Source organism: Tyto alba, unplaced genomic scaffold, assembly GCF_018691265.1.
Source record: "Tyto alba isolate M040663 unplaced genomic scaffold, T.alba_DEE_v4.0 Super-Scaffold_48, whole genome shotgun sequence".
Classification (NCBI taxonomy): domain Eukaryota; kingdom Metazoa; phylum Chordata; class Aves; order Strigiformes; family Tytonidae; genus Tyto; species Tyto alba.
The window spans coordinates 12187249-12212573 of record NW_024881324.1 but is presented as its reverse complement, the minus strand read 5'-3'; the positions used below and the strand labels follow the sequence as shown (position 1 = coordinate 12212573).

At 42.4% G+C, this 25325-nt stretch overlaps 1 protein-coding gene across 3 annotated transcripts in view; it reads left to right on the top strand.

The window, feature by feature from the left end:
* The first annotated feature begins 263 nt into the window (after positions 1-263).
* The window catches only part of LOC104363522 (desmoplakin), a 39775-nt gene continuing 14713 nt past the window's right edge, over positions 264-25325 (top strand). For 2 of the 3 annotated variants that reach the window (XM_042806777.1, XM_042806776.1), the window contains exons 1-15: positions 266-738; positions 9934-10036; positions 11755-11903; positions 12252-12426; positions 15135-15263; positions 16471-16521; positions 17495-17656; positions 18588-18692; positions 19952-20047; positions 20289-20414; positions 21228-21380; positions 22911-23065; positions 23456-23582; positions 24103-24307; positions 24824-25041. In XM_042806777.1, coding sequence (XP_042662711.1) covers positions 548-738; positions 9934-10036; positions 11755-11903; positions 12252-12426; positions 15135-15263; positions 16471-16521; positions 17495-17656; positions 18588-18692; positions 19952-20047; positions 20289-20414; positions 21228-21380; positions 22911-23065; positions 23456-23582; positions 24103-24307; positions 24824-25041 — 2145 coding nt within the window. In that variant the 5' untranslated portion in view covers positions 266-547. Of the gene's footprint in view, positions 739-9933; positions 10037-11754; positions 11904-12251; positions 12427-15134; positions 15264-16470; positions 16522-17494; positions 17657-18587; positions 18693-19951; positions 20048-20288; positions 20415-21227; positions 21381-22910; positions 23066-23455; positions 23583-24102; positions 24308-24823; positions 25042-25325 lie in introns of all 3 variants that reach the window. The other variant, XM_042806775.1, reaches the window with a different exon arrangement.

The window sequence follows — 25325 nt, the reverse complement described above, 5'->3', positions numbered from 1 at the left end:
GCCGCCCCCAAGCCGGCAGGTAGGACACAAGCCAGGAGGAAGTTTGTAACTTTTGTTTTAGCTCCAACTCCCACGGACAACTTCTTGAGGGCAGTGCGCGCAGCGAGGACGGCGGGAACACCGGGTGGGAGGCTGAGGGAGGCCTCAGAGGAACCCGAGCGAGGGAGGGCGCAGGCGAGGCGGCGGCGGCTCCACGCCCAGGAGCGCCGCTTAAAACCGGCGCGGTAAAGGTGTGGCCTCGCCTTTCCTCTGCCGCCGGGGACGGGACGGGACGGGACGGGACGGGACGGGACCTCCGCTCTTGCCGCCGCCGCCAGCAGCCTCCGCCCGCCCGCCATCTCGCCCCGTTTCGCGGCGCGGCGCTCCCCGCCCTCCCCTCACCTGAGGGGCCGCGCAGGTCCCCGGCGCTCGGCCCTTCCCGGCCCGCGGTGGGCTGCGAGGGAGTAGGCGGCACGGCAGCGGGGGGGTGAATGCCTTTCCCCTCCGTCGCCTCTGGGTCGGTCTCCCCGTCGCTTCCCCCTTCGCCCCGTCTCCCGCCCCCGCCGCCATGAGCATCAACGGCGGCTCGCACCCGCGGATCAACACCCTGGGCCGGATGGCGCGGGCCGAGTCGGGCACCGACCTGCGCTACGAGATGAGCTCCCATGTGGTGGGGGGCGGCGGCGGCGGCACCCACACCCACAAGACCTACTACTACCAGAAAACCTACGGGGGGGACTACGCCTCCGACGGATACGGGTAGGTGCGGGCCGGGCCGGGCCGGGGGGGAGCGGGCCCCGCCGGCCCCGCCGTGGGAGAGCGGCCGTGAGCCGCCTGTGGCTTGATTCCCCGGGTGTTCCAGCCTGCACGGCTTTCTCTTCCTGAGGAGACCAGCCTCGAAAAGCCTCTTTTAACTACAAGTAAAGAACTGGTTTCGTTTACTAACGCCCCACCCACACGCACTTTTGGTGGGGGATTCTCCGTGAAGAGAGTAAATGGCAGAACGGTCACCTCAGCATCCCCTCCTTGGCTTTTGCACTCTGGAGTGTAAGTGTGTCAGTGCTGGCCGTACTGTTCTCTGCTGATAAAACTTGGCTTTGCTCAGTGGGACAAAACAAGCTGTACTGAGGTAAATTTCTTAATACCTCATACACTCAGGCTTAGCTCTCGCTGTCCTCCCCAGCAGTTGCGTAACTAGGGATATAAAACGGTTTTAACTGGTGGGAACCGTTCTCTTATTAATTTTTGAGTTTGTTTCTAGCTTGTTTAAGGCCATGATCTTTGATGCAGCGACCCCTGACATTTGGTGGTTGGGGAGCAAAGATGCATGATAAGCAGCATCAGCTTGCGTTCCTTCCCGCTACCTTTTTAATTTTCTACTTGCCCTGTTGCTGTGAGCACGGGCCAGATCCTGTAGACAGGGTGCCAGCTCTGAATCCTGGTTTGGAGAACATCCGCTTTCATGGATGCAGCTGTACCGGCAACCTGCACTGGTCAATTCTGGCAAAGACTTTTTGGAGCAAAGTGGCGCTCAGAATGTATGAAACATAAGTGCAGTGGTCACGAAGACTTCTCCATTAATCCCCTTGGATGGGACTTCACAGCACTGAAAAGCAGGCTTCAGTTAGAGCCGTCGAAAGAGACATCACTGTCGTATGATAAGGCACATATACAAAATGCTCCTGGTGACTACTCTTTTTTTTTTTTTTTTTTTTAAATGCGTGGAATTGCTCTGTTAAACCTATTGGTCTGGTTATTGTTGCCACTGACTTTAGGAATTGATTCAGAAGTGTTGTCATGTAATTTGAGTTAGAATTTAAGCCCTAGTTTTATGGATAGTACATCATTATTAGATTGCAGAGGGTTGAGAACTAAACATATATAATAAATAAACATCAGATGAGAACAGGCAGGCTTTATTATATCAAGCAGATCTATAAATGGCTGTAGAGAACTGGGATTACCCTAGAGAGCTCTGTTTAGGTATGTCAGACCTGTTACTAGAGGATCACTGAATGAAAGACGAAACTTGCATTCTACCTATTTTTTCATTTATTACTTTGCTCAGTTTTTTTTGCATGCAGTTTTAGTTCTTCATTTGACTTTTGGTTTGGTGTGTGCACAGGTAAGTTAGTTACAATGAGTTGCAGCTATAAGACATCTACTTACAGTTACAGTAGTAGGAGTATACCTATTTATTGCTATATAATTAGACTAATTCAGTACTTTACCATGGGAGAGTACATATATTAGGACTCCAAAATGCTGTCACCGTGTTGCATTAGTGAGGATTTGTTTTGCTAGTGGTGCTCCACTGCAAATATCTTTACTGTTTGCAAGAGAGACATGAAATATTAATGACAGAACATGCCATTTCCTGGCTGTTCTCTTTTTCCAGACTTTACTGTGGTGCAACTGTATCGGATTCACTAGAGTGAGTTCCCTATTACTCCTGACTTTCATTAGAGGATAAATATTTTCATTTAATTTAGCATTCTTTGGCTTTTATTACATATTTTAAACCAGTCCATAGTTTGTTAGGCTTTTCTTTCTTTAGTATTCAGTGGTGGTGTAGCAAGAGTAGAAAGGACAGACTTGATCAAGACGTTAACAACCTTATATCAACATCTTTTCATTTACTCCTTATAATATTCACATCTCCTTTTTGGGAAGGCATATCTGGCAAAGGAGGTTGCAATGAAAGTTCCTGTTCACTTTATTGCAAGGCTTCTGCATGGAACTAAAGGCCCTTGTTAATAAAATCAATGTATATATGTACATATGTATTCACATATTATTTTTTATGTTAAAAGATCTGATCATACAAAATACTTTATTCTTTTGAAAAACAATATGCGTGTTTACACCTCACTGGGTTGCATAGGTTTATTTTTAATCAGTGCTGATTTGAATTAAAATGTGTCCCAAAATACAAAATAAGAGTTTTGTTGCCAGTTAATGAGAAGACTAATTGTGCACTGTTTTGCACATGTGCTGCGTGCAAAAAATCCACTAAATCCTGTGCATGTTTTGCTTGCAGGATGAGGGTCATCATCTATGGAATTGCTTTTAATAATTGCGTTCAGCCTGACCTCTTCACTGCCAAAGTTTAGTGGCAGTTACTGAACTTACAAAACAGAGGTTTGTTTTTCTAATGGGGAATATTACTGTGCCTTAATTTTAAATGCAGTAGGATTCAACTTAGGGTCCAGTCTTGTAAGTTTTGGGGCGTATTCTGCCAAACAAGTCTGTGCTGAGTATTACATTACTCACAGAGCAATATCAGACGCTCCCTACCCGTAGGGCTCAGCAAGGTGCTTTTACAACATTCCCGGTTTCTTCTGGCTTGGGAACTCTGGATGAGCTTGGCCCGGAGTACAGATGCTCTGCTTGACAGTGAGTCACACGCTCCTAAACTGCCAATTCATCAGTCAAATATTTATCAATGTTTTTGCTACAGGGAGATAAAATCTGACACACTGTGAGAGAAGGACAAAAAGTAGCAAGTTGTGCAGTTCTATTTGTCATTGCTGAGATTAGGGGAAAAAGTAGCCTGGGATTCACGGTCACCGTGTGGTATGAAAATAAATTAATTTACACAATTCTGCTTAAAAGCTAATGTAATTTCTATGCTCTAAGTTAGAAAAGGAGTTAGAAATTCACATCCCATGCCTTGACACTACTTTCATGGACTGACAGACAAAATAAACTTGGAGGAAACAGATTCAAAGCTATGGTTTTGCCCTTCCCATCAGTCTTGCAGGGATCTGCAGGGTCCTGGCCAAGCTGAGTGGTGGATAGGCTGGCGTGATAATGTTCCCTTTGAGCTTCTCTGCCATAGAGTTGCAAGGAGGGAAAAACTGCCCTGGTGACAAACAAAAAACATGGGCAGACAACAGGGAGGGAGGAATGTGTCTTGAATTGCTGCCGAATAGCTGCCGCGCCGGCACAGCCTGCGCTGTGCTCTAGCTGGGCAAGAAAAGGGGTTTCAGCAACAGCTGGTGACGCTGCCACGCCGCGGGACGAAAGCCAGGTTGTACCCATCCCAGCTCACCTTGCCATAGGTACGGGTGTGAGATACCAAGCTAGGTGCCTTTGCAAGTGTGAAAGCCTCTGTCTGTCACCGCTGCATTTCCAGCGGCTGCTCTGTGGCTGAGGTGTGTTTCCATGGTCCAGGCTGGACCCTGCATTTGCCACCTCCCTCTCCCAGAGCCCCAATGGGGAGAGGCAGCGCGACTGCAGCCTGCTGCGCCCAGCAGGTACGGCCTTTAGAAACGGTGCTGTTGCTCCTGGTGACTAATACTGGTGGGAAGAAGCGTGAGGATTTTCTGCAAATAGGTGTGGCAGGATCCCTTGTGAAACCCTGCTTGCCCTGAAGGCGTGTAGCCTCAGGGGTCTTAAGATTTCGCCAGTGACTCTTAAGTTTTTGCACATTTCTTAGTGGTATTTAGAGCCCAATCGTGCAAGATGCAGACATCTTTTGAGGTTTCCTGTCATCATGTCTTAGTCCATGTGCATACTTGGCAGATGGGACTAGTTTGGCAAGGCCATGGTATGCCAAAATTGATCCTAATGAGAGCAGAGACATATGAGGACCCAATTATGAAACTCTCCATGATTTCTGACACTCGCATTCACCTTCTTGGGGAGTGTGGGGGAAAGCTGGTTTATAGTCTTTTAATTTCTGGTTATATTCTTACGGTTGTTGTGATTTGCCATCTTTTGCCAGCGTATGCCTGTGCGTTTTCATGGGCATACACACCCAACTGGCAGGCGGTGGTGGATGGGTGTTGGTTTAGCCCTGTGGTGTGTGCAGGCTGTGTGCTGGGAATGCAGATTCCAGGTCAGGTTTTTCTTCTAACTTGCCTACCCTGGGCATACCAGGTAATCCCTTGATGAATGTATTGCTTGTTCAAACAAGTTTGTGTGGATAGGGGGGGAAGAAAAAGAAGTACTATTGTTTTGCTCTCCTTGAGTCGCTCAATACTTTGGATCTGAAAAAAGACATTTTTTTAAAGTTTCCCTTACTTTTTGAATGAGAAGAAATACTTTGAATTTTTAAAAGGCTAAATATTTTGAGGAGAAATCAGAAAATTTAACAAGGATTATTCTAATTTGGTTTAAGTCAGATCTTTGGGCCAAGAGTGTCCCCTTTGTACTCCCAAAGCCTTAAGGAGCTGTGAGGCTGCTGGGAGGCTTCGCAGACCTGCTGGATGTGCTTCTGCATGTCTCCTTCACCCTGCTTCTCTAGACACTAATCGCCCCCCAGATAACACAGCAGCCTCTTAATGTGTGCTAACACAGGCAGCAACCAGAGCAGCCTTCATATTTCAGGCATTTATGTTGAGGGGGTGCAGGTCTTCAGCAGGAGGAGGCAAATGAGAAAGCAGAAGGTAGCTGGCTTTCTTCCTTGCCCCTCGGGTTCTGCAGTCATGACGACTCGGTTGGGCCTGTAAGAGTGCAAGCTGAATGTTTACAGAGGATATATCATTTAGTCAAGATGTATCACTTGGGAAACCTTTCGACTGCTTGAATTAAGTCAGTGGCAGCAGTAGTCAGCCCTGCTGTGTTCAAGGGACGTGGGCACTGCTGGCTTTGCCATGTCTGTCTCAACTCTCATAACTCATCGCATGGCTTTGAGCGTGTTTTTTGGTCCCATTTACAAAAAGCAGGAATAGTTATTTCTGTAGAGCTGAGGGTCTTGTGAAGATCGCTGGTACTGCTTAACAGTTAATGCAATCCTTGTTCAGAAATTGAGGATTCACTGGTAAGGTAATGGCTGAGTTTAGCTCAGGTGGGGTATATTGCAGCAGGGAGATGTCTGAGCTACTGTCCTGCCCAGATCCTGGTGGCAGCAGGGGTTGGCCTGTCCTCTTATTTCTCTGGGAGAGCAAGAGCGCAGTATAGCAAGGGAGCAGTGTGTTCTGCCTTAACATGCAGCAAGCAGGGTGGCTCCTGTACAGAATGATGACAGCATGAAGATGCCATGCCTTTCCCTGGGCTCTGCTGGCAGTAGAGAGATATATGGCTACATTTTAAGATCCCAAATAAAAGTGATTCTTCTGTGTTTTGAAGTATTCTCATCATTTTAAACCAAAGACGCTACCCCCCTTTGTTTTCCTTTGTTCCTTTAATAGTTAATGACTATTAAAACTAAGTCATTTTAATGCAGAACTCAGGTTAATAGTACCTTTTTGAAATTCTTGAGTTGCCTTCGATGCAAGTGTCACCATCTAAAATTTTGAGTTGTAGGCACAAATAGCTGGTGAAGGTCTGAAGTAGTCCAGGCTGTTTCACTCCATGTTCTGCAGGGTTTACAAAACTAAAACAGTACAGCAGATAGTCAGATTATTGCAAATGCAATGCACTCTTGTGTTCTAAGTTCTGCTAAAAGACCAAGCTCCAGGTCTTTCCCTTTCTGCCGGAATGGTTGAAAAAAGTACATTGTATTTACAAGGGTGCAGTAAAACAAGTGGAAAACCTGTCCATATTTTCACTGTGTGGTTTGCCTACAGTATTTGGTGCAGCAGGATCCTATGCACAGCTTCGAGCTTTGGATGCTGCCAGAGTTAAAAACAATCAAATTGTCATCATAGCGGCAGTAGTTATTACAATGACCAAACATTACTTTAAAACTCATTCAGTTTCATATAAACAAAATCAGACGAAGCAAGAGAGACATTGATAAAATACCATCCATAGGGATGTGCTTAATCTGTGTCCTGTGAGGATTGTTGGGGTCCTACATCTTTCTGAGGGACGTAATTTTTTTTTTTTATATATAGGATCTAGGTTACTTGGTTGTACTTCGAAAATCCAGCTTCGTTCTTGCCTCCATGTCAGGATGCCATCTAGGATGTCTAGGGGTTAGGGTTTGCCTCAGTTTCTTTGGTCCAGTATTTTCTGTGTTGGATATGGTTTTCCTTTGGCTGTCTGTTTCCTTCTGCCTCAAGGTTGGATGACTGCTTACTCTGCATTGGGGTTTCTGCTTTGATCTACTCATTCCCATTAAAGGCCCGTCGGCTTCAATAAGAGGAATATTATACTGAGGACCTGTGAAACTACTTAGGAAATACTCTCCTGTCATATGGGTGAAAAGTATTGAAGATGTGTCCATGTGAGATTGTGCTAGTGCTATCTGATTTATCAACCAATATATGCTGAAGTATTGTCTTGCTAAGTATTTTTACTTTTTAAGTTCAGAGCTTGATTTATGCCCTTTTTGAGTATATTTGTATACCTAAATCCTCTTCAGATTTGAAGTCTTTGAGTCCTGTTGACTTGGTGGGGCCGTGCCATCAAACTTCAGCTCCTGTACTGGCACCTGCTGTCTCTGGGTGTGCCCGCTAACCCAGTGTAGCTCCATTTGGCCGGCTGACGGATTTAAAAACCATTAGCTTGCCCGGTGTCATCAGCTGCCTTTAACAGGCCACTACCTTTTCACCCGTTATCCTAGTATCGATCTCAGTATTTTGACTAGCAAAACAGTTGTTTAACAACAGAACTGACATCCAAGGTGTTAAAAGCAGCATTGATAAAATATTGTGCTCTTGTCTGGTTTCAGCTTGTATTGCTCTAACTTCTGCCATTATTTTAGTTATCTCTTTATCTACTAGATTTGAGAGCCTTAAATGCTTGCTGCTGTCTTCTTGTGAAGGTCCCCATGAACTGTAAACAAGTAACTTATAGGTCTTTATTTGAAGATCTAAATAGGATGTGCTTTAGCCTCCCACTTCAAGGCATCTGCTTCTACATTTGAAAGAGTTTTGTGCATCTATATTAAACCATCTTTAGTTTTCCAGCTTTTTTATTATTTGGACAATAATTCTGGATGTGGTATTCACATATCATTGGGGTGAACACAAAATGCTTGTACTTGTATTTTTTCTATTAAATTGTGCTAGTAGTTTGATTTATTTGAAAATAGCTTTTCCTCACAATTTCTTAGTTTGTTAACTATGACAGCTGTTGTTTACACCTCCTTTCAGTGTAAAGTGAAGTAATGCCTTTGAGATTAGTGAAGTTACGCTGAAGCTGGTGGAGATACGCCGATTTATTACAGCAGAAGTCTGGTGCCCATCTATGGTTCTTTTGGCTTTAATGGATATCCGGCATTTATAGCTGTCAGGAGATGATTGAAAAAGCGATTGAAGAAAAAATACTCTTCTGATGTTCTAAAAAGAGAAAATTGCTTGGAAGATTCTTCTCTCTTCTTTATTATGTTTCATTCATGAGAATAATTGTGAGTATAATTAAATGTAAATTTTAGATGCAGCCAGATACTTCTAGATCCAAACACAACAGCAATGCCTAAGGAGAAGGAATGATTTAGAAAAGGAAGCTGACGGGAATCCTGGCACAAAATCAGACCCATATGTTATTTTTCACAATTGTTTTCTTTAAGTCGTTTCCAATACGTACAGGGGTGCATAGCACAGTAGGGCGCAGCATTTGTGCGGCCAAAGGATCACAGTGCAAGCCAGGAGTTGCATGTGTGCCGCTTGTTTTAAGTCACCCAGTGCTTCTCCAGTCCTGTCTCTATGTCTTTGGGGGTCTGTTCCTGGTACTGGGGGCAGCTGGTGAAAAGTTGCTCAAATGTTTTCCACTTGTTCAAGAAGAGCTGATAGGAGAACAGGAGGCTGCTGTAGCACCAACTGCACACGCTGCAGAAGAGCTTTTAAAAATATACCATTGAACGTTTCTCACCACTGTAGTGGTTTTCCCAAGGACAGCTCTGCCAAGGTTTTGACATTGTCACAGTTCTTTTTGTGAAGCATGGTCAGAGTCTGTTGAAGTCAGTGGAAAGATTTCCACTGAATCCAGATGACTTGCTGGCTCTAAACTGGAGAGGTTTGCACCAATAGTCTTTTTGATGTTATTGTTGTATGGAAGATTGGGGCCTTAAGAGATTTGTAATGGAAAAGGTTACCTACTGTGAGCACAGGAGTTAGAAAATAAGGCAAGGCTTGGGACTGTCTTGGTTTCTCACTGTCTCTTAGTAGTGGTTTATTTTAGTTTCACTGGCAAGTGCTTCATTTGGGAGCTGCTTGGGCTTGCTTGGGAGCTCTGATCCCATCAGCAAGGAATGATTCCTCGCTTGAAGCACCTCACCCACGTTCAACTAGCAGTGGCTCGCTTTGGTGGCTGAATCCCAAATGCTGGAAAAGCAACCTTCTGGCAGTAGGGATGCAGTAGGTTGTGTGCAAGACAACAGTAATGACCTCGTTATCCATCTTGGCTTTTTCCTCCACTAGAGTTTCAGTTGCGGAGTTTTACTTGGAACCTGCAAACTCCTATTTTATTTATTTGTAAGAAAGCTTGTCCTCTAATTCCAGGCCCTACGTGTTTTTGTAGTAGCTTGTGCATCTTGTAATTCCTTTTTAAGACACTGCACTAGCTTTATGTGTTTCTGCTGATAAAAGGGCCCTTCGTACTCTTGTATGGACTCGTGTGTTCATGCACTTGTGTAACAGAGGATCCTGCTTTCCTTTTATGCTCTGACATTCAGTGGCTGGTGTGATAACACATGCAATAACATCATGCAAAGGCTATGTTCTAATGTATTGACTTTAACAAGTATTGTGTATAATTCATTCTCACTGTAATACTGCCAAAATTATGTCTATCAGAGCTACAAATACCTGTACTGGGAGGAAAACTTTCTCATTATGGCATGCCAGTTTTCACCTTCTACTCTGTCCTGTGGCAAAGTCAGCCTATGCCTGCTGTTATAGAATTATGAAGTGGCTCTGCCATCATGGAATCCACATTAAAACTTCACAGTGAAGTTATGCAGGAGGGCCAGATAAAGCATGTGTGTTTGTGAAGCTAAATGAGGTGGATTATTCCGTGTAACTTCCCTTAGCTGCTCTGAATTTGTGTTTCTCATGTCTCTTCAAAATGTGCGATTACTCTGTACTTACTTCATCTTCTTCTTCTCCCCCTCCACAACAGTCAGAATGGGACCTGCACAGTGTCCAGACGCCAGAACACCATCCAGGAGCTTTTGCAAAACTGTTCTGATTGCCTGATGCGAGCTGAGCTCATAGTACAACCCGTGAGTGCTTCGTCTTATCAAAAGTGATTGTGAATATTACAGGGAATGAATGCTGCGTTGTTATCTGGACTCACAGGTTCTGCTTCTTCATCTCCTTTCAGCTGTTTGTGTGAGGCAACTGGGTGTGGAATAGCATACCTCCGTCCTAGGTCTCCCTCTTGTCTGCACTCAGTTTTCAGTGGAAGATATTGAAATGCATCCAATTAAGAAAAGGGGGACTTCTTGATTTAAAAAACCCCAAAACACCCCAAAAAAACAAACCAAAAAACAACAACACCCTTTTAAACAGATTCTACTGCATCTTATTTTTCAGTTTTAGTTCAAGACCACTGTCAGAGTAAACAAATGTTAATAATGTTATGACCACTTGCACTCTCTCAGTGTGTCTTGTAGAATACCATCATCATCTTCTGGGCCATAATGAACCTGAACCACCATAGGAAAGACCTTCATTGCTTTTATTTAATTTTTCCAGATGATTCCTAAAGAAGTATATGAAACTAGGTTAAAATCTTCTTGCCTGTTTCATCCCAAATGCATACAGATGATCTTTGCTGTATGCTACACTGATATAAACGCATAGCGCCTGGGGGTGGGTTACTCAGCAATGCTAGATTCAGTCCTGGCAAAGGTGGGATGTCCTCTGTTCCTGCTGAAGTCAGAGGAGGTGGAGGGTGGTGAGTGCATCCTGCTGTTGAGGCCACTGAGATGCAAAACCTATTCACAGTTCTGACAGTAGATGTGATTTAATGCACACTTTTGGACCCTCTGTGGACAGAAAATTATTTCAGGAATGAACTCTGTGGTTAGCAGTTCATTTCCTTTCCAGAGATACAGCACGTGTGAGCATGTTTATATAAAAATCAATGCCAGAGTAAATACTGCCTCTTGTTAAGGATTAATATTATTCCAGTGAAGTTAAAAGAAGGTGATGTTTAGTTCCAGCTTGATGCCACAACATGCATTGTTTGCTTTGTTTTTTTTCGTTTCTTTCTGAGGGACAAAGTAATGAGGTCCATAAGCATTTTATTTGCAAAAGTAAATCACAGCTGGGTTATGTTTTGTTCAGCATGGCTGTGTCAGTGTGGGATGAGATCAAAAAACTGTGTCTTCCTGCTCAAAGCACCATGACCGTGCTGGTCCACTGCACTGAGAGGGTGCATGGAAAATTTGCCTAGATTCTGGGTGATAAGGTGGGATGCAAATGTGATGGAGCATGGAGCTGGTCCCAGGCAGATAGGATGCAGTCTTCATTTTTGCAGGGGAGGAAAGTCTTAGAACCACAGGGAAACATCTGAAAAATAGGGAGCAATATCCACCAATTCCCACTAGGACTGTGTTTACTTCTTGTCCTCTAAACACAAAATCATAAGGTCTTAAAAACTTAGAACGCTGTAGGAAGCCTTGGCTCCACTGGAGTAAATATCAGTCAGGACGTGCTGTTCTTTAAGGAAAGGTTTGGTTGGTATTATGTTTTAATATTTTTCTTTCATATTTTATTTGTAATAAGGACTTTCCAATGACTATGGATTCTCTGTTAATTTGTCTTTTGCCAGTTAAAACTGGCAGTCAGACACCTAGGAGTTGAAACCTATCATACTTCTTAAAAATAATCAGTCCTCATAATATCTCTTTTGAAACAATCAAGCTGAAGCTTAGGCGATGAATATTTAATTTAATTTCCCATCTCTTTGTTTGTTTATTTTTGTTTGTTTTAGGAATTGAAATATGGGGATGGTGTCCAGATTAGAGGGAACAGAGATCTGGAAGAGTGTTTTGCACAGGCAAATGACCAAATGGATATCCTGGATGGGCTGATCAGGGAGATGAGGCAGATGGGCCAGCCCTGTGAGATGTATCAGAAAAGGTATTGCCAAGGAAGGGTTGGGGAAGGAAATGTGGCTGATAAAAGTTTGTTGTGTCTCAAGTGCTCACCTTCCCTGGTGTTGTAGGAGGTGACAGAAATCAAGAAGATGGAGCTGAATCTATTTGGGGCATGCTAACATGGAGAAGGGCCTTGCAGTAATATATTTCTTATAGAATTTTACACCTTGGTTTTCCCCATGAAATTTTAGTCAGTATATTTTTTCCACAGCCTGTGCTTTCAGCACTTTGTTTTGAATACTCGGTGGTCCAGAAGGAGAGATGATTTGCGTTGTTTCCATGTTGTCTGGGTGTTTTCCTCGTAGATATTAAGTGATTCCTTCCCTTTCAGGCTGCTTCAACTTCAAGAGCAAATGCGTGCCCTGTACAAAGCCATCAGTGTTCCCCGTGCCAGGAGGGCCAGCTCCAAAGGCGGTGGTTGCTACTCCTCTCAGAGTGGCTCAGGCTGGGATGAGTACACGAAACGTGTCACAAGTGAATGTTTAAACTGGATGAGGCAGCAGAAGGTAAATCTATGCAAAACCCAGAGGCAGTGGTAAGACCTGGTGTTGTTTATGAATGTCACGTCACATGTAGTAATGTTTTGGGTGCCAATGGAAAATTAAAAGTGCACATGAATGCTAATATATTATTCCAAGTTCTTATATTTTTTTTTCCTTCCCCCCCACCCCCACCCACTATTGTGCATATAGTGAGTTTCCACTGAAATATAAGCATGAGTTTGGGGTCATCTTTTGCAGAGGAAAAAGTGTGGAAGTTAGACTTGAAAGCTAAATGAGACACAGCTGTTAACATAACAAAAGGCATTGGCATGTTTGCATAAGAGATTACTATGCTCAATATTTCCTTCCTTTCACAAATTTCCCTTATGATTTGTATTTATTTTAACCCTCTACACAGATAGACCAGCTTCACAGATTTAACCATTGTCCAGTATTTTACAGTGGTTTTCCCCCTCTAATCTATCCTTATCACAGTGGGACGCAGAAGGTAGAGCTGCTTGCCACAGGAGTAGACTTTCAGAAGTCACTGCTGAGAACACTGAAGTTGCTATCTGTTGCATTCCCAGAGTAAATTTGCCTATGCACAGCTGTTGATGGTGTAACCTGGAGTAGAAAACACACGTTGAGAGCCCATAGTCTGGTTTTGTGCTGCGGGAGTGAAAGTTGTGTGTTTGTGGTTGGACAGCCCTTTCTGAGAGACAGGTAGGGAGGATGGAACAAGGTGGAACAAAGTTATACTTTGCAGACTCCTTGTCAATGGAAATTGCATTATTTTTATCTCTATTAGGTTGTTGCTTAGTGATCCTGTGAGTTATCTGCATGTGGTGTTTGCCAGGTGGCTGCTATGCAAACCAGATGAGGAGGGGAGAGCTTTGTACAGTTCCCATACTTGTATGTGAGTGCTAGTTATAGTCTAGTCTTTTCAGTGCCCTCCCATAGCATGGCATGTTTTAGAGGAAGAAGGGGAAGTGGAGATGCACTCCTTGAGTGGTAATGTGCATAAGCATTGTGCCCGGACAGCAACAGCAGATATGACTGCTCTACACACACTGTGGGAGAGTAGGCTAATCGTCAGAGCTGCCATGGCTCGAGGAGTGATGTTGGACAGACACTGGGCACACTTCCAACGATGAAAGACAGTGAACATGCTTCATCTCCCAAAGACACCACGTGACACCCCGCTCAGACACCCCTCGCTAAGCACAGGGAGCTTAAGCAAGAGCTTTATAGCTGTGTTCCCCCACAAAACCTTCTGTGAAAGTAAACATGCTCTCCCTTTTTAGTTCCTGAGGCAAAGCTGAGGTGGGGCCAGTAAGCACTTAGTTCCCTGTTGGGGTTTTGAGGTTGTTTTTTTAAGGAAAATTCATTTTGAACTTTCCACCAAGTCTCTCTCCATCGTGCCTCACTCTGTCCCATTATCTGCTCACACTGGGACTAGGATAATGTTTCCCCTAGTATCGTGATGAGATGTGGGGAAAAGGTCTGAGCAGCTGTGGTTTTCTGCCAGTGCTTCTCCATTTTCTGTCTTGATGGTTTGCTGACAGGAGGATCAGGTGGTAGGAGGGTTGGTCAACTTTCTAGTGCAGAATTAGGGAAAGTGCAGTAAAAGTCAGACAGCCTTGGTCCGCATAGTGGCAGCCAGCCAGGACTGCTGCTGTTGCTATGGTCTCTTTAGACTGTTTAAATATAATAAGAAGGGTCAAAGTCCTGTAACTTTTAGATGGCTGAATGCAAAGTGATTTTGTTTCTTGGATCATTTTCAACACTGCCTTTGAACCCCTACGCTTGAATGTGGTTTGGGCTTTATTGTCATTTGTTGACTCATATGGATTTGGCTCCAGGCTGGTAATTACCAAATTCAGTTCCAACCCAAGATTAAGATACCTTTTCCTTCACTGTGCTCGTGCGCAGACAGCCATTCAGTGACAGAGTGTGTCTTTGCAGCATAAAAGATGATTTGGAGTTTGAGGAGCTTAATTGTGAATTCAGTGGTTTTTAATATTTGAAAATAATGAAACAAAGGACTGCAGTCAGATAGCTAGTCAGAGAGTTAGTAATTATCAAGGTGTATTACTGTTTTTTCAAAGGGTGTTCCTAGAGATTTTCTTTTGGCATCCTACAATAAATGTTGCCAAAATGCAAGACAAATTGCGTGTTCTGTGATAATTTCAGTTTATCTACTGTTTTGTTTTGTTTTGTTTTGTTGTTGTTGTTTGGTTTTTTTTTGTTTGGTTTTGTTTTTTTTTTTTTTTTTCCATTTAGTTTGACTGCATTTAACTGAAATTATTGGAGTTTACATGAGCATAATTAAAATGGAAATGTAATGTAATGGGCTACAGAACTTGACTCTGGGTATTTTCATGAGTCGCACAATTTGTTTTCAGAGTGATAAGACTGTAACTATACTGTAAAACATAAAAGAACAGTTTTGTCCAATGAAAACAGATGAAAATACACTGCTGAGTGTGCTTCATCTAGTCTAATTTTAAGCAACTTAAATATTTTCCTTACTTTGTTTCTTCCACTCTGGGAGCCTGTCACAGTTTAATTGGTGACCATTTTAAGAAATTGTAACCCCCTATTCTGAATATCCCTTTGTTCAGTTTTACTTTCTACTGCATAGTCATGTTTCCTTCAGTTCAATTACTTTATGCTCCGATTTAGATAATAATGTTGGAAATGAAAGTACAAATACTGTCTCTCTCTCTTAGGCTGAAATGGAGCTAGTGAAATGGGGGTTTGATGCAGCATCCATTGAGCAACAAATTGGTGACCATAGGAGAACTCACAATGCCATTGGAGACTATCGCTGGCACCTGGACAAAGTCAAAACAGATCTGGTAATTACTGCCTTCCCTTACAGGTTGCTTAGTCTAGATTTGTATCATTGGCTCGCTAGTGTTTCACTACAAAAAGGAATGCTGAATATCTCAGCTTCTCTTCAGAAAGCACTGGTGTCATGGCAGCAGTCACCTTCAACCCTAGTACTTACTATTTCATGATTATTTTGTGTTCCACTTCTTTCCCCAGAATTTTAAAATGAAAATTTAGTAGCTGTTTAACATTTTGCTGTTGTATACCAAGGCTGGCAAATAAATATTGCAACAGTTTTTTGAGACAAATGGCTAAGGATGATTATTCTCACTTCCTGTCTAGGTATGTTAAACGAGAAAGTGAAAGGATAGGATGGGTGCTTAGATACAACCTGGAGTAATGAGGGAATTTCTGTGAAAAATGCCCAAATTCTGCGCTAATCTTAGAGATTTTCTTAGATGTGGGTGCTTTTTTTTTTTTTAACTTTTTCTTTTTTTTTTTTTGCCCCTCTGAGGCTTCCGTTCTCTGGATTTTGTGATTGGAATAAAGAAGTCACTGAACATGAAGTGGTTAATTTCCTCTCCTATCAGCACAGCAGCTAGGTATAGGAGAGAGGAGGCTTACATCATCCCAATTCTTCTTTTCTGTTAATTACTTACACAAACAGGAGGAGAGGGAGTTGGATCTAAAGAAAAGGCACTCTGTTCTGGAGCTCTGATCTCTCAGCCAAGCTGAAGAGTGGAAGGGGTGCTACTCCCTTTTCTCTTCTGCTTCAAATGGGAAAGGTGATAGTCTGGCCTTATAGAATACCAGTTCCAAGGTTGTGCAGGTTCCCAGACATAGAAATGGGAATAAAAATTGGAGCCTCCTGCTCACACTGTAGTTTATACTACTTCATAATCTCCAGAGCTAGCTCTAGGACTAGCTAGTTCCCCACAGCTATCTAGGAGTTTGGTACAGATGATGTGGTTTCGGGAGCTGTTTTGGTATTACAGGGGTCATGTGCAACCTTGCTTATGTACAAAACATCTCTGAGGGAAGTTTGTCCAAGCCTTGGTTTTGTACTTCCTGTGATCCTCTGGGGTGCAGATCTGCTACTCACCTATGTCTCTTGTAGGCATTTGCAGGTCACCACCTGTAGTTATAACCTTATGATAATGGCACTGTAAAGGAAATATCATCAAATAGGCAACTTGTAAAAGGCTCACTAAATATTTGCTTTCTCTGTTTCAGCGGGAGAAGGCTGCGGTTCATCAGCTGGAGGAAGAATATGAAGGACTGCTGGTGAGCATGAGATGTGTTCATTTCTGGTACCCTCTATGATGAATGCTTTTTTTGCTTTATTAACACTGGTGTGATAGTCAAGGGACACTTCAGGTTTCATTAGAGTGAAAGAACCATATTAAAATATTCTATTCAATGGTAAGCTGACAGTGCTTTGTAGTTTCTAGAAGATTCAGTTTGAGTCATGAACTTGAGGTTAATTCATTACTCAGTGTGTAATTGATTTACCCTCACAAGGAATTTTCTAGTTTGCACCTGGTGGAGGGAGTTGGTCACTAAGGAGGTAGAGAGTAGAACTCTCCCTCCTTAGTGGGAGTAAATGTAACGATGAAGTTAGTCTATATATGAAGCTGAAAAGGTTACTCAAAGGTGGGATTAGAACCAAATTCTGTATAGGGCTATGCATCTTTTGGATCTTCATGTAAAATACAGTGAGAATCTTGTGCAAATGGTAGATTTAACCCTTGGGATTGGAAGCTGATTCCTGTACACATTTCAAGCAACAGGATGTGTATTATGATGTGAGGACAGAGAAGGAATCTCTTCATGATGTGTCATCTGTGCAAAAGGTGCTGCTACAACATCAAGGATGTACCATGAGCAGCAAGTGCAACTAAAAGTGATGTGAAATTGTCAGACATTTGTTGTATTTTCCCCAATGCCTTTTTGCTTGCCTGTCTACATGTCTGCTACATTTGTGTCCGAAATGACATTCGGAAGCTGCTGACTTCAGGTTCCTATCGTTCTATAAATCCAGACACGTTGTCCACTGTCCACTGCCAGCAAGTATCATAGCTCAATAAACCCAGGCACATTATCTGCTGTCCATTGCCAACAGTTTTATAGATGTGTAGTTTTTATTGTTATTTTAGTTAAAAAAAAAAAAAGACATGCTGTGCTCTTGACTTCCTCTTCTCTACCCAGCACCAGTATTTCTTTGTTTATGGCTTCTCACTTCTGGAATTCCTTGCAGAAATACTCCTTTGAGAGAATGGATCAGCTCCGTCAATTCCAGAACCTCATCCAAGCCACCAGCAGAGAGATCATGTGGATCAACGACTGTGAGGAAGAGGAGCTTCTCTACGACTGGAGTGACAGGAACACTGACATCGCCAGGAAGCAGGAGGCCTTCTCTGTAAGACAGCTCAACCTCCCCATGCTTTCCGTGGGCCCTCTTGAGATAGTGAGGGAGGAACAGCCTGGCTCAGGGGGACTGATTACAGGATGGGCGTTTCTTCACGCTTTTGAAGTTCCTGGGGATTTTTGTCAACGTTTTTGATTGAGTACTGCATGACAACCTTTTGAGTCAAGATTGGACATCTCTTGGAAGATTGTGCTCCCATTCAACCAGCTGTCATGGTTTCCTTTGACCTTGGAAGCTGGCCTTATCAGTACAGTCTGCTGTGGACCAGTAATCACATTCAGCTTGTGCACACAGTCATTATGTTGGCATGCTGAACTAAGGGGCTTGAATCAAGGAGTTGGATTCTCCCTTTTAGGACTATGTTGGGGCTAGGGAGTCCCCGTATTTGGCCCTGATTGTGTCTCACCAGGAAGGAGAGCTGTACCAGAGGGAACTGCTCTCTTCCTCTGATGGTTTTGCCAGCAGCACATAGAGCACATGGTCAGAGGTAGTTTGCACTGCTCCTTGTCTTCTGTGGGTACGTAGGGAAATTGTGCTTGTGCGTTTCTTTAACCAATATTGGTGCGGATCACCAAATTGAAAAAGGAATGAAAGTTCACACTATTAAGGAGATACTCTTTTCGGTTTTGTTCAGTTATTCTGGATGTTGCAAGATGCAGTTGTTTGTGCTTCCATCATTCCCAGGGAAGGCAGAACTCTGGGTGCTTTCCTCTGTGAAGCAGCAAGCCTAGAGACTAGAACTGAAATGACTGTATCTTCTTTGATTCTACTGTCTTTATAATTCAGTACACTGAAGAGAATTACTACATAGTGTTAGCAAGGCTAATTTTACACTATCACCACTATCTGGAAAACTTTAAGTAAATCATCCTATGCAGTGTATGTTTGGGGGGTTGTTTAATGCTGTGGTTTTGTTATTTAGAAACGCATGAGTGAACTGGAGCTTAAAGAAAAAGAACTCAACAAGCTAAAGCAAGAAAGTGACCAGCTAGTACTCAACCAGCACCCTGCTTCAGACAAAATTGAGGTGAGTTAGACTTTGTGTGATTTCGCTGGTTCCCTTATTTGCTACATGGGAAAAGTTCTCAGTGAAAGTCCACAAATAAAATGCTGCATTTGGACCTGGGAAAGGTTTGCCTGCCAAAAAGAGTGTCCATTTTTTATCCAGCTGTATGAGCTGCTCTGATTAATGTTACTACCTTCTTCTACAAACCTGGCCACAACTGCAGGCTTCTTAAGAGCTATGGGGAGAGCTCTCATTGCTATCAAATTTGATGATAGATGCATGTAAAAATTAATATGAGGTTTAGGGAGTTGTCTGAATGTATTGAAATCACTGTAGCTCATTGACTACAGTGCAGTGCTCATTGACTACAGTGCAGCAGAATTTGTGGTAGGAACACATGTCATTGTTTTTCTGTTATCTTAGTAGGCATGTTTTGAAGAAAGCCACACCCTTTGTTGAGGGTTTATATTTAATCCAGGTGCAAATACTTTCTGCAACAGAAATTCATAGTGCATTTCTACAGCTTAGCCAAGACAGTTTTGCTTTCACAGCTTGGTGTATATTTACCTTTCAATTACAAAGGCTGCAACAATTTGGAAAAATCTCATTTGAATGGGAAATGCTGTAGTTGTTACAATTTTAAGAGTGCATAAGAACCCTGAAACTGAAAGAAGCTAATATGAAAACAATGTAATCCTTTCTGCTTTTCAGTGTACGTACTTTGTTAACTGTTACCATGTTGTGTAAAATCACCATTCATATTTCTTCTGTGGTCAGTTTCTGCCTTAAACGAAAGATTTTTGTTAGCTCCAGTGGTGAAATAAAAGTTGTGTATGGTTTTCTAAAGAATATACATGAGGACTACTTGAGAAGTTTGAATTTAAAAATAGCCATCATAAAAAAATCATGTTTGACAGTGTTCCTTGGAAGAAGGAGAACATGACAATTTGCAATTGAAATATTTTATTTGCACTACTGTTTGTGCATTTAACCCATTTTTGTTCATGCACTTCAGGCTTGATGCTGATCAAGCAAAATTCAAGTCATGAACAAATTTCTCTCTGGATCCTGCAAGCAGATATTGAACTCATTTCAGTTAGGTAGATGCCTAGAAATTGGGGAACTACTTGCATGAGTTGCATTATTCTGGTGTGCACGAATTTGTTTTAGCATTTTTTTCATTTGCATTTATGTGGAGCATAAATAGTTTTGCTTGAGTCTAGGTATGGGAGAGAGATCACTGTGGTGGCTTGAGTTCTGTATATTACTATTTTTGTTAGGCCTACATGGATACGTTACAAACTCAGTGGAGCTGGATTCTTCAGATCACCAAATGTATTGATGTTCATCTGAAAGAGAACGCGGCCTACTTTCAGGTGAGTAGCGACATGGAGGATTCACACCACTTTTGTTAAGTGTGAATCCCATCACAGATACTTTTTTCTGTACAAAAATCTTTCTAAATCTATGCAAAATTATACATAACACACTGTTTCCATATTGTAAATGCTACTGTTCTGCCAGACGTGAACTGGGATTCCTCATGAAAGGAATCCATTGATTTTTAGCAGACATTTTTAAGAGCTGCGTACAGCTGAAATCACTTCTCTCCTGTAGTTCTTTGAAGAGGCCCAAGCCACAGAGTGCTACCTGAAAAACCTACAGGACTCCATCAGAAAGAAGTTCATCTGTGATAAGAGCATGTCACTGCAATCTTTGCTGGAGCAGATCAAAGAGCTGGAGGTACGATCACACCCACCTGAGAGGCAATGTTCTGCTTTCCTTGGAAATCAGTTGCCCTCTTCAGATAAGAAATGTAAAGCCAGGTGTTCTGCAGTGTATATATATACAGTACTGTATGAACTCGAAACCATAACAGTGTATTCCTGTGCATTTCATAGGAAAGCCTACAGATGGATCAGTGTTATTTTAATTTGTGTTTGGGAACTCTGATTTGTTTTTAAATCTGGAATGATCCCAACAAATTACCGAGTTTCTGACATGCTAACAAATTAAAAAAGTCTTTCATTCATAGGTTGTAGAATAGATTTGGCCTCAAAGGATAAGTGACTTTAATAAATGATTCATCGTGTCACTATATCACTGTAGTCTCTTTGAAAGGACTTAACTCAGCTTTTTTAACTATTCGCTCATCATAAATTAGGCACTACAATTCAAAATTGAATATACTGGAAAAGGTGATCAGTGATGTAAAAGGGCAATTGATGAAGTCAGGTTTGAGAGTGTAGTTATTACTTTTATTTGGTTAGCATTCATGTTATAATATCATGTTGTAACCACATTGCAGATCTGTGTGAAAAATCTGCTTTGCAAGTTTTGCAAACTTTGTAGTTTACCAGAGCTGTGAAGATATATAGTTTGATCTCTTTTTTTAAAACTGCAGTTTTATATTATAGGCCAAAGGCTCATCCCACTGAAGATAAAGGAAGTTTGCCTACCATGAGCTCCAGATGTATCCCTCTTTTATTAAAACAGTGGGAACTAGATGTGGTTTCTTTTTAGAATGAATTTTTATCATACAATTAATCTTTGCAGAATGAACGAGAGAGAATTCTTGAATACAAGAGGCAAGTGCAGAGTTTGGTGAATAAATCCAAGAAGATTGTGCAGCTGAAGCCACGTAACCCAGACTACCGGAGTAACAAGCCCATTATCCTCAAGGCTCTGTGTGACTACAAACAGGATCTGGTATTGTATCCCCTTTTGGCTGAGCATGAACATCATGTGAGCTAGAACATGGCAAATTATTTAGTAAACAAGCTGTTGAGCTGATAGGTGTAACCCCTTTGTCTGCTTTTGGTCAGCATTTAAATTTCTTTGACAAAAAAGCTCAGACTTTCTTGCAATTATGAATAAACAAGCTAGGTTCTGATTGGTTAATAAGTCCAGTCAAAATTATTATTATTATTCCATTAAATATTCAGTAATACTCATAGTTCAAATTAGCACAGAAAATTCCCATGGATAATAGGGTTAAAATTATTATAAGGATGCTTCCCAGCATCTATGCCTTTTTTTTTGGTGATTGCCACCTTTCCAGTGTAACTCTGGGTCCTTAGGTCAACACTTCCTGTAACAAAAGGTGAGGAATGTACAGTGAGTCATTGGTATCCCCATTTTTTTTCTGGATGGAGTATGAGATTGATGGTGGTGGGTTTTCTTCCTCCTCAGTACTGGAGCTGCTTGGGTTTATTTCTGTGGGTTTTTTTCTTAACAGTTGGCTTAGATGTGTTTTCTGCTTAGGTGCTCTTTCTCTTCACTGGTTCCCAATTACCCAGTTTTTCTGTTCTGTTATCTGTAAAACTTGTTTAACCTGATTCACTAGGTTGCACCCCTGTAGTGACCAGTATTTGATGACTTTGATTTGTGTTTTATGATCTGGGTTTCTTCTATCCACTCTGTGTCTGCACTCTGTACCACATTTTATTCCAGAGTCACAGAAGTTCAGCCCACACAGAGTAACTACTTGGTATTACTATAAGCAAAACTAAACAGATTTAAGCATTGGTTACCTGACTGCTTGGCAATTGCTCTTACTGTAAGCAAGCTAAATTCTGCTCTGATGAAGGTAAGCCCAGACAAGTCTGGAGCCCCCGCGTACTCAGATCAATGCAAAGTCTGTGGTCTTTTACTAGTTATGTCAAAAATCGTATTTGCTGGCTATGTAGGTGTGATGCAGGTAGAGTCCTGTCAGGATAAATGATAGGAGGAGCCTCCCCTTCTTGGATGTGAGTGGGTTGTAACCTGCCCACATGTCAGGATTGCTGGCGGTTGGGGCTGGTGGATCTAGCTCTGCTGCAGTTACTCCCAGTTCCTTTGCAGATATGGATGCAGCACTAAGCATCCTTACGCCTCCAGCTCTCTGGCTTACAGCCATACGTGGTTGCATAGCTTACTGTGGCCATCTGTCCACATTCAGTCTTCAATGTTTGTCATGGCAAATCCCAAGTCTGATGATCAATTGGATTTGGCAATTGCTCAGCATTCTGTGGCTCCCACTTGGTTTTCTTGGGTTTTCTTCACATGGAAACCAGATTCAGGGAGAAGGGGTTGATCTGCACTGATCTCTTGCCCCAGTATGAAGCCAAGGGGCACACCCAGACCTGGCAGCTGGGAACCACTCCCACTTCTGTGATCTAGATGCATCTTCCTTGTCTGTCTCTCTTAGAAACCCCATCTTACTTAACTAAAGAAAAACATGTTTGGTGTTTCTTACAGAAAACAGTGCGCAAAGGAGATGAATGTATCCTGAAGGACAATAATGAGCGCAGCAAGTGGCTGGTGACGGGCCCTGGAGGTGTGGATATGCTGGTGCCATCTGTCAGTCTTATCATCCCACCCCCCAATCCATTAGCAGTGGATCTTGCCACCAAGTGAGTTGCTGCCTGAGTTTGGACACCTACCACTGGGAGTAGATGGAAGAGTTTGCTTAAAATAGCAGCCAATCACAAAATCTGGTCTGTGCTGTGATCAGAGTGACCCCTCACCCTTACAGGGTGGGGGACCCTTGACTTTAGGAAATTCACTTCAGTGAAGCTTGATGAGATCTAGGCTGGGATCTAAAAATATTTAAAACTTAACTTCTACAAGGTTTTTCTCATCTCTAATAATGGAAGTCATGGATAAATTCACTTCCAAGATTTTTTCAAGTAGAGAACAAGCCTTAACGCACTCCACATCTGGTGGATGTTTCTTTGGATGTTTTGTAGCTATTCTACAAGGACAGATGCATTTTGACCATGGAATTTCTTTTCTCATCTCAGAATTGAGCAGTACTATGAAGCTATTTTAGCTTTGTGGAACCAGTTGTATATCAACATGAAGAGCCTGGTATCTTGGCATTACTGCATGATTGACATCGAGAAAATCAGAGCGATGACTATTGCTAAGGTAAGACTCCAGCTGGCCTTACCTGTAGACCAGGGATATCCATGACCTGACCCGTGCTGTCCCAAACAGCGCTTGCTGTGTCCTGTGCAGATGTATGTTCTGCAATACCATGGGCCTTCCTTTTGCTGAGTTACACAAACGGTTACATGTGGAAGTTGTCATTTCATTAAAGGAGAAGCAAAACTCTTTCCATTCGAACACGATATGGACAAACAGGAAGATTAGATAAGGGGATTTATTACATACTTGCTGTACTTGTTCCCACTGTGCAGGAGCATGGATAGACAGTAAGAGGTAAAATTTCAAACTATTCTTAAGTTATTAAATGATTATAACAAGAATAGATTAGCTTTTAGCACCATACTTCTAGAGACAGTCTGGATAGGTTTTATTCCAAAATGTGATTCCTTTAGGTTTGTTTTTTTTATATGGGTGCGTTAGTTTGTTCCTTACTGATTAACTAGTCATAAGCCTTCCCCCATTGCTTCTTTTTTCAAAATTCTCTTATTCCTCATTTCAGCTGAAAACAATGCGTAAGGAAGATTACCAAAAGATAATAACCGACCTGGAGATCCATTATCAAGAATTCCTCAGGAACAGCCAAGGCTCAGAGATGTTTGGCGATGAAGACAAACGAAAGATCCAGACTCAGTTCACTGATGCTCAGAAGCACTACCAGACCTTGATTATACAACTGCCCAATCAATCACGGCAGCCGCAAACAGGTTGGTTGTCCTGGTTTTTGTAGAGAATAGACTTCTTGGTTTTCTTTGTTGGGGGTGGGGTGTGGGGTATGGGGGGGTGGTGGTACATCCTTTTTATGTGAAAATGTTCTCATAAACATATGAATGGAAACATGTTCAGGAATTGTACTGTTGTATCCCAACATAACAAAACTGTCCATGTGCAGGGAAGAATATGTTCTTTCTTCTTTTGGTGTGAATCTGGGACTAGTCCTCCAAAGTTCATGGAACTTGCTGGAAAAATGAGAGGAATTTAGTCCATCTGATATGTTTTCAGTTATTATGAAGCAAGATCTCACTGCTGCATTTGAGGAACCAAGTTTGTCTTTTTGTGAGAGATTTCATTCCTTGAAACGGCTGCATAAGGGCCCAGATCTTCTACCTGTTGTCAGTTCTACAGATCAGCTCAGTGCTTTGGTCACTTGGGCATTACATTGGCTTTCTACATGTTGAGGCTCAGTTCTCTGGCAGTTGACATCTACCCAATTCGTTTTGCAGTGGTCCCAACTGAGAGCTGTCCTGTGGGTTCCTCAAACACCATTATCGTTAATGAGAGAAACCGAGAACATGAGAAGCAGGAGGCCTGGCTGCTGATGGAGCTTCAGAAACTTCGGCGTCAGATTGAAGCTTCTGAGATTCAGATGGTTCAAAGAGCTCCTCTTGGAGTGGACCAAGGGGCTGTGCATGACTTTTCAGTTAGAATAAAGGATTTAGAGGTAACTGGATATTTTCCTTTGAGCATCTCAAGCTCAGTATGACTCTGTGCTGCAGAGCATTTGTATTTTTGATCAACTGAGAAAGACACACATTCTGTGGAAGAAATTCTCAATCAGAAGCTAACGATGATTTGGATTGGAGTTTAGCTCCTGACTAGAAAAAGTTGACTCTTGGATTTTAGAAGTTAAATTCTGTCAGGCAAAGAATACAGAAAGCCTGACATTAAGTGGACATAAAGTCATGTTAAGCCTCATCCAGGTTAAAGCACTATTAAAATCTTTTT